Source organism: Psammomys obesus, unplaced genomic scaffold (assembly GCF_907164565.1).
Source record: "Psammomys obesus unplaced genomic scaffold, mPsaObe1.curated_primary_1811, whole genome shotgun sequence".
Lineage (NCBI taxonomy): Eukaryota > Metazoa > Chordata > Mammalia > Rodentia > Muridae > Psammomys > Psammomys obesus.
The window spans coordinates 5,964,139-5,973,672 of NW_026589137.1; the positions used below are offsets into that span (position 1 = coordinate 5,964,139).

General features: G+C 39.3%; 1 protein-coding gene across 1 annotated transcript; it reads right to left on the bottom strand.

Moving 5' to 3' along the window:
• Nucleotides 1-2,244: 2,244 nt before the first annotated feature.
• On the bottom strand, nucleotides 2,245-3,553 carry LOC129674861 (elongation factor 1-alpha 1-like). The gene has a single exon (XM_055604955.1). The coding sequence runs from the start codon at nucleotides 3,551-3,553 to the stop codon at nucleotides 2,558-2,560; it is 996 nt and encodes a 331-aa protein (XP_055460930.1). The 3' UTR covers nucleotides 2,245-2,557.
• Between the last annotated feature and the right edge of the window lie 5,981 nt (nucleotides 3,554-9,534).

Sequence of the window (9,534 nt, forward strand, 5' to 3'; positions counted from 1 at the left end):
ATAATTTTTGGCACACTTGATAGAACTAGAAACATTATATTTTGTTTAAGATAAATACTACAAAACAAATACTAAATGTACTCTTTTATATGTGGAAGTTAAAATATGAGGTTCTTCTGAATGTAGGATAGTAACAACCAGATTTTAGAAAAGGAGGGAAGATATAAAGGATATATATATAAAGTTTTGTTAGATTTGATCAGTGCTTGCTGTATACATGTATTAAAATATCATCTTGACCCTCATGAATTTGTACAATTAACATGTCAATTAGAAGCAAAACATTAAAAATTCTAGTTAACCATATTGCTACAGAGGTAAGCTACGAGTCAGTCTAATTTACAGTCTCATTTTTCTTATGTAGGTAATTGTGATATATTTACTTTTCCTGGTCAGTTCTCCTCTTTCTTAATTTATCCTGAAATTCACAAATTACCTCATGATCTTTATAAGTAAGAAAATTACCATAATTTTAGAAATTAAGCTGTTAACTACTGGAAATGGTTGCTTTCATATGGTTTCAAATGGTTTACTTTCATATTCAACATTCTATTGTTTGTTCGAACACATCTTTACCTTCTATTCCCACATTATTTGTATTCCTTCCAACCTCATAAAATTTAATGCCTTGTAGACTTACCCTAATGTACTTTTACCCTGAGTGATTGCTTAAATTCTTGTTTCCGAATCCCTCAGAGACTCTCAGTACAAGAGATCCCAGTAAATTTTGAGAGAAACAGACATGAGTTCATGTCCCATCTCTACTGCTTTCATGAATCATTTCTTCAATTTTATTTGTGTGATAAGGAAAGCAATTCTCTACATATATATATATATATATATATATATATATATTTCATAAGGTCAAATGATATAAAATGATAATTACTAGTTTAATTTCATATTCATTCTTTAAGACCAAATTCTAATGTCACATCTTTTCTGACTGCTTAATTCTTCTCTGTGTCCTTGCTAACATAGGTAAACCTAGTCAATGATTGTCACATTTATTTTGTATTGCTAGTTTTACCTAGTTCCTATATTTTCAGTTAGAATGTGAATTTCTCCCGGACAGGGATAAAGCATTACTGCTCTTTGACAGCTTCATGAAGAGTTCAAGTAAATAATAATTTTCTGAAATACTGAACTCTAAAGTAATTTATTTTTTATACATACAATCTTTTTATTTTTTAATTGTTATTATTTATTACACTTTAATCATTTTGTATCAGGCTATGGCCCCCTCCCTCATTGCCTCTCAATCCCGCCCTCCCTGCTTCTTCTTCTCCTATGTCCCTCCTGTAGTCCACTGATAGGGGAGGATCTCCTCCCCTTTTGTCTGATCCTAGCCTATCAGGTATTATCAGGCTTTTTCTTCCTCTGTGGCCTGGCAAAGCTGCACCACCCTAGGAGAAGGTTATCAAAGAGCTGGCCCTTGAGTTCAAGTCGAAGACAGCCCAAGTACTCCTTACTAGGGAACCTACTTGGAAACTGAACAATCTATGGGCTTCCTCTGAGCTGAGGTTCTATGTCATGGTACTTGGTTGAAGTAATAGTCTTTGCAGGCTGCCCTGGGCCCAGGTATTTTGGCTCTGTTGGTCTACTTGTGGAGCTCCTGTCCCCTCCAGGTCTTTCTATCTCCCCCTTCTTCCATAAGGTCCCCTGAACTCTGCCCAAATTTAGGCTATAAGTCTCAGCATCTCCTTTGATACCTTGATGGGTGGAGTCTTTCAGAGACACCCTCCCCCCTGCCGGTGTAAAGCTCCTGTCCTGTTCTTTGTCTTCTCCTACTTCTGATGTCTATTCTGTTTGCCCTTCTGAGGGAGGTTTCTACCTCTTTTCTATGGTCCTCCTTGTTTAGCTTCTTTAGGACTATAGATATTAGTATGTTTATCCTATATTATATGGCTAATATTCACTTATAAGTGAATATACACCATTTGTGTCTTTCTGCTTCTGGGTTACCTCACTCAGGATGATCTTTTCTAGTCCCATCCATTTCCGTGCAAATTTCATGATTTCCTTGTTTCTAATAGCTGAGTAGTATTCCATTGTGAAAATGTACCACATTTTCAGTATCCGTTCTTCAGTTGAAGAACATCTAGTTTTTTCCAGATTCTGGCTTTTTAAGAATAAAACTGCTATGAGCATAGTTGAGCAAATGTCCTTGTTGTATGGTTTAGCATATTTCTGATATATGCAAGGGCACAGATAAAGCAGAACAAAACTTAATGAGTTAAATTGTTTTCTTTCTTTCTTTTTTTTTTTTTTTCTCATTAAACTTGTTTTAATGGGTCTCAAAATTCTGTGACAGATTTTTTGGTCAAGTTGTTTCCATTAAAAAGTACTGAATTTGAAAACTAATAACTTAAAACTGCCACACACACAAAAAATGGTCCACAAAACATTCTCCTTTCCTTCTGAAGGTTTTACGATGCATTGTTATCATTAACCAGTCTTTTACTATTAAACTTAAATGGCCAATTGAGACAAACAGTTCTGGGACCGTTCTTCCACCACTGATTAAGACTGGGGTGGCAGGTGTTAGGGGTAATATTCATTTAGCCTTCTGAGTTTTCTGGGCAGACTTGGTGACTTTGCCAGCTCCAGCAGCCTTCTTGTCCACAGCTATGATGACACCCACAGCAACTGTCTGCCTCATGTCACGAACAGCAAAGCGACCAAGTGGAAGATAGTCAGAGAAGCTCTCAACATACATGGGCTTGCCAGGGACCATATCAACAATGGCTGCATTGCCAAACTTCAAGAACTTAGGGCCATCTTCCAGCTTCTTGCCTGAACGACGATCAATCTTTTCTTTAAGCTCAGCAAACTTGCATGCTATGTGAGCAGTGTGACAATCCAGTACAGGAGCATAGCCAGCACTAATTTGGCCTGGATGGTTCAGGATAATCACCTGCGCAGTGAAGCCAGTGACTTCCATTGGTGGGTCATTTTTGCTGTCACCAGCAACGTTGCCATGTCTAACGTCTTTAACGGACACATTCTTTACATTGAAGCCCACATTGTCCCCAGGAAGAGCTTCACTCAGGGCTTCATGGTGCATTTCAACAGACTTGACTTCTGTTGTGACATTAACTGGAGCAAAGGTAACCACCATGCCAGGTTTGAGAACACCAGTCTCCACACGGCCCACAGGGACAGTACCAATACCACCAATTTTATTGACATCCTGGAGGGGCAGCCGCAGGGGTTTGTCAGTTGGACAAGTTGGTGGCAGGATACAATCCAAAGCTTCCAGCAGTGTGGTGCCATTGGCGCTGCCATCTTTGCGGGTGACTTTCCATCCCTTCAACCAAGGCATATTAGCACTTGGCTCCAACATGTTGTCACCGTTCCAACCAGAAATTGGCACAAATGCTACTGTGTCATGGTTGTAGCCAATTTTCTTAATGTAGGTGCTGACTTCCTTAACGATTTCCTCGTATCTCTTCTGGCTGTAAGGTGGCTCAGTGGAATCCATTTTGTTGACACCAACAATCAGCAGTTTCACACCCAGGGTGTAAGCCAGAAGGGCATGCTCATCTTTCATCCTGAACTGTAGCTCTGCTCTATGTCAAGCTAGCAGGCTATTCTGAAAGCCAACAATTGCTCCTCGGATTGATTATTATTCTTTTTTAATTTTATTTTTCTTTTTACTTACATTGTGTTAACTCTGTGTCCCAGCTGTATCCCGCTCCCTCATTCCCTCCCCAACCCCGCACTCCCTCCCTGGTCTCCTCCCTGCCCCTTTCCAAGTCTACCGATAGGGGAGGACCTCCTCCCCTTTCATTTGACCCTGTTTTATCAGGTACCTTCAGGGCTGGCTGCAAAGTCCTCCTCTGTAGCCTAACAGACTGCTCCTCCCCTGGGGGGGGTGTGTCAAACAGCCTGCCCTTGAGATCCTGTTAGAAATAGTCTGTGTTCCCCTTACTTTGGAAAACTACTTGGTTACTGAGCTACCACGGGCCACATCCGAGCCAAAGTTCTAGGTTATATCCATAGATGGTCCTTGGTTGAGTGTCAGTCTCAGAAAAGACCCTGTGCCCAGATATATTTGGTCCTTGTAGAGCTCCTATCCTTTCCATATCATACTAACTTCCCTTCTTTCATATGATTCCATGCATTCTGCCGAGGGTTTGGTTATGAGTCTTAGTGTCTGCTTTGAAACACTGCTAGGTAGAGTCTTTCAGATGCCTTTTGTGGTAGACTCCTGTCATACGTTCAATGCACATCACATTTGTCTTTCTCAATGAGGATTAATCACCTTCGCATGTGTCCACTTTCTTGATTATCTTCTTTTTTATTTTTAAGTCTTATCTGACGATTTTTTTTTTTAGTTACATTTTGTTAACTCTGTGTCTCAGCTGTATCCCGCTCCCTCATTCCCTCCCCAACCCCACACTCCCTCCCTTGTCTCCTTCCTGCCCCTTTCCAAGTCGCCTGATAGGGGAGGACCTCCTCCCCTTTCATCTGACCCTGTTTTATCAGGTATCTTCAGGGCTGGCTGCAAAGTCCTCCTCTGTGGCCTAACAGACTGCTCCTCCCCTGGGGGGGGTGTCAAACAGCCTGCCCTTGAGATCCTGTTAGAAATAGTCTGTGTTCCCCTTACTTTGGAAAACTACTTGGTTACTGAGCTACCACAGGCCACATCCGAGCAGAAGTTCTAGGTTATATCCATAGATGGTCCTTCGTTGAGTGTCAGTCTCAGAAAAGACCCTGTGCCCAGATATATTTGGTCCTTGTAGAGCTCCTATCCTTTCCATATCATACTAACTTCCCTTCTTTCATATGATTCCCTGCACTCTGCCGAGGGTTTGGTTATGAGTCTTAGTGTCTGCTTTGAAACACTGCTAGGTAGAGTCTTTCAGATGCCTTTTGTGGTAGACTCCTGTCATAAGTTCAATGCACATCCCATTTGTCTTTCTAAATGAGGATTAATCACCTTCGCCTGTGTCCACTTTCTTGATTATCTTCTTTAGGTGTGTAGATTTCATTATGTATATCATGTCTTGTAGGTCTATATAAGCGAGTATATACCAAGTTTGTCTTTCTCCTTCCGGGATACTTCACTCAGAATGATCTTTTCTAGATCCCACCACTTGCCTGCAAATTTCATGATTTCCTCCTTTTTGATTGCTGAGTAGTATTCCATTGTGTAAAAATACAATTTCTGTATCCATTCCTCCGTTGATGGACATCTGGGTTGTTTCCAACTTCTGGCTATTACAAATAAAGCTGCTACGAACATGGTTGAACAAATGTCCTTGTTGTGTACTTGAGAAAATTTTGGGTATATACCTAGGAGTGGTATAGCTGGGAATTGAGGTAGCACTACTCCTAGTTGTCTGAGAAAGCGCCAGATTGACTTCCAGAGTGGTTGAACCAGTTTACATTCCCACCAGCAATGGAGGAGGGTTCCCCTTTCTCCACAACCTCTCCAGCATGTGTTGTCCCTTGAGTTTTTCATTTTGGCCATTCTGATGGGTGTAAGGTGAAATCTCAGGGTCGTTTTGATTTGCATTTCCCTAATGGCTAATGAGGTTGAGCATTTCTTTAAGTGTTTCTCTGCCATTCGATGTTCCTCTTTCGAGAATTCTCTGTTTAGCTCTGTTCCCCATTTTTTAAGTGGATTACTTGGTTTGTTGCTTTTCTGCTTCTTTAGTTCTTTATATATACTTGATATTAGCCCTCTGTCAGATAAAGGGTTGGTGAAGATTCTTTCCCAATCTGTAGGCTGTCTATTTGTTTTGATGACAGTGTCTTTTGCTTTACAGAAGCTTTTCAGTTTCATGAGGTCCCATTTATTGATTTTTGCTCTTAAAGCCTGTGCTGTTGGTGTTCTGTTCAGGAAGTTGTCTCCTGTGCCAATGAGTTCTAGGCTGTTCCCCACTTTTTTTTCCAACTGAATTAGAGTATCTGGTTTTATGTTGAGGTCCTTGATCCACTTGGACTTTAGTTTTGTGCAGGGTGATAAATATGGATCTATTTTCATTTTTCTGCATGTAGACATCCAGTTGGTCCAGCACCATTTGTTGAAGATGCTGTCTTTTTTCCATTGAATGGATTTGGCTTCTTTGTCAAATATTGAGTATTCATAGGTGTGTGGGTTTATTTCTGGGTCTTCTATGCGGTTCCATTGATCCTCCTTTCTGTTTCTATGCCAATACCATGTAGTTTTTATTACTGTTGCCCTGTAGTACAGCTTGAGATCGGGAATGGAGATACCTCCAGATGATCTGTTGTTGTACAGGATCGTTTTGGAGATTCTGGGTTTTTTGTTTCTCCATATGAAGCTGAGAATCTTTTTTTCAAGGTCTGTAAAGAATTGAATTGGTATTTTGATGGGAATTGCATTGAATCTGTAGATTGCTTTTGGCAGGATGGCCATTTTCACAATGTTAATCCTACCAATCCATGAGCACGGGAGATCGTTCCATCTTCTGAGATCTTCTTCAATTTCTTTCTTCAAAGACTTGAAGTTTTTCTCAAACAGGTCTTTCACTTGCTTGGTTAGAGTCACACCAAGGTACTTTATGTTATTGGTGGCTATTGGTGAAGGATGTTATTTCCCTAATTTCCTTCTCAGCCTTTTTGTCTTTGGTATATAAGAGGGCTTCTGATTTTTTTGAGTTGATTTTGTATCCTGCCACTTTGCTGAAGGTGTTTATCAGCTGAAGAAGTTCTCTGGTTGAATCTTTGGGGTCGCTCATGTATACTATCATATCATCTGCAAATAGTGACACTTTGACTTCTTCCTTTCCGATTTGTATCCCCTTGATCTCCTTTAGTTGTCTTATTGCTCTGGCTAGGACTTCAAGTACAATGTTGAATAGATATGGAGAGAGTGGGCAGCCTTGTCTTGTCCCTGATTTCAGTGGGATTGATTTAAGTTTCTCTCCATTTAATTTGATGTTGGCTATAGGCTTGCTGTATATTGCCTTTACTATCTTTAGGTATGTGCCTTCTATCCCTGATCTCTCCAAGACTTTAAACATAAATGGGTGTTGGACTTTGTCAAATGCTTTTTCAGCATCTAAGGAGATGATCATGTGGTTTTTCTCCTTCATTTTGTTTATGTGGTGGATTAAATTGATGGATTTCCGTATGTTGAACCACCCTTGCATTCCTAGGATGCATCATGGTGGATGATATCTTTGATGTGTTCTTGGATTCGGTTTGCAAGTATTTTATTGAGTATTTTTGCATAAAAGTTCATAAGAGAGATAGGTCTGAAGTTCTCTTTTTTTGTTGGATCTTTGTGTGGTTTAGGTATCAAGGTGACTATGGCTTCATAGAATGAGTTTGGTAGTGTTCCTTCTATTTCTATTTTGTGGAATAGTTTGAGGAGAATTGGTGTTAGTACTTCTTTGAAGGTCTTGTAGAATTCTGCGCTGAAGCCATCTGGTCCAGGGCTTTTTTTGGAGGGGAGACTGTTAATGACTGCTTCAATTTCCTTGGGAGATATAGGGCTATTCAGTCTTTCTACCTGATCTTGACTTAATTTTGGTAGATGGAATCTATCAAGAAAGTTATCCATTTCATTTAGATTTTCAAATTTTGTGCCATATAGACTTTTGTAGTATGACCTAATAATCGTTTGGATTTCCTCAGTGTCTGTAGTTATGTCCCCATTTTACTTTCTGATTTTGCTGATTTGGATAGATTCTCTCTGCTTTTTAGTTAGTTTGGCTAAGGGTTTGTCTATCTTGTTGATTTTCTCAAAGAACCAGCTTTTTGTTTCATTGATTCTTTGAATAGTTTTATTTGTTTCTAATTGATTCATTTCTGCCCTTAGTTTGATTATTTCCAGCCGTCTGCTCCTCTTGGGTGTATCTGCTTCTTTTTTTTTCTAGGTTTTTCAGTTGGGCCATTAAGTTGTTTGTATGTGATGTTACGGATTTCTTCTTGTAGGCACTTAGCGCTATAAATTTTCCTCTGAGCACTGCTTTCAATGTGTCCCATAAATTTGGGTATGTTGTGCCTTCATTTTCACTGAATTCCAGAAAGTCTTTAATTTCTTTCTTTATTTCTTCCTTGACCCAGCTGTCATTGAGTAGTAAGTTGTCCAGTTTCCTTGTGCGTGTCCGCTTTTTGTTGTTTCTGTTGTTGTTGATGTCCAGCTTTAGTCCATGGTGGTCAGATAGTATACAAGGGATTATTTCAATCCTTTTGTATCTGTTGAGGCTTGCTTTGTGACCAACTATATGGTCTATTTTGGAGAAGGTTCCATGCGGTGCTGAAAAGAAGGTGTACTCTTTTGAGTTTGGGTGAAAAGATCTGTAGACTTCTATTAGGTCCATTTGATTTAGGGATTCTGTGAGTGCTTTTATTTCCCTATTTGGTGTCTGTCTGGTTGATCTGTCCCTTGATGAGAGTGGGGCGTTGAAGTCTCCCACTATTCAGGTATTAGGATCAATGTATGATTTAAGCTATATATTGTTTCATTTACGAATGTAGGTGCTCTTTTATTTGGGGCATAGATATTCAAAATTGTGATGTCCTCCTGTTGGATTTTTCCTTTGATGAGAATAGAGTGGCCCTCCTTATCTTTTTTGATTAATTTCGGATGAAAGTCTATTTTATTAGATATTAGGATGGCTACTCCAGCTTGTTTTCTGGAACCATTTGCTTGAAAAACATTTTTCCAGCCCTTTACTCTGAGGTAGTGTTTATCTTTGTTGCATAGGTGTGTTTCTTGGATGCAACAGAATGTTGGGTCCTGTTTCCGTAACCATTCTGTTAGCCTGTGTCTTTTTATTGGTGAGTTGAGTCCATTAATATTGATAGATAATATTGACCAATGCATGTTAGTTCTTTTGTAATGGAGTCGATGATCTTACCCTGTTTCATTGCTAGTTTTCTTTTCATTTTTGTTGGGATATTATCTGTATGCCCTGTTTTCTTATGTGAATTCGTTTTCGTTGGATTGGAGTTTTCCTTCTAGTATCTTCTGTAGGGTTGGTTTGCTGTATAGATATTGCGTAAATTTAGTTTTGTCATGGAATATTTTGTTTTCTCCATCTATGTTGATTGAAAGCTTTGCAGGGTATAGTAGTCTGGGTTGACATTTGTGATCTCTTAGAGTCTCCATGATGCCTGCCCAGGCCCTTCTGGCTTTCATAGTTTCTGATGAGAAGTCTGGTGTGATTCTGATAGGTCTACCTTCATATGTTACTTGGCCTTTTTCCCTTGCTGCTTTTAATATCTTTTCTTTGTTCTGTAGATTTAGTGTTTTGACTATGATGTGACGTGATGTGTTTCTTTTCTGGTCTAGTCTATTTGGTGTTCTGTAGGCCTCTTGTATATTGTTGGTCATCTCTTTCTTTAAGTTGGGAGAATTTTCTTCTATGATTTTCTTGAAAATATTTTCTGGACCTTGGAGCCTGGAGTCTTCTTTTTCATCAATTCCTATTATTCTTAGATTTTGTCTTTTCATAGCATCCTTGATTTCTTGGATATTTTGTGATTGGAACTTTTCTGATTTTACTTTTTCTTTGAGAGAAGTATCAGTTTCTGCAAGTGTGTCTTCAG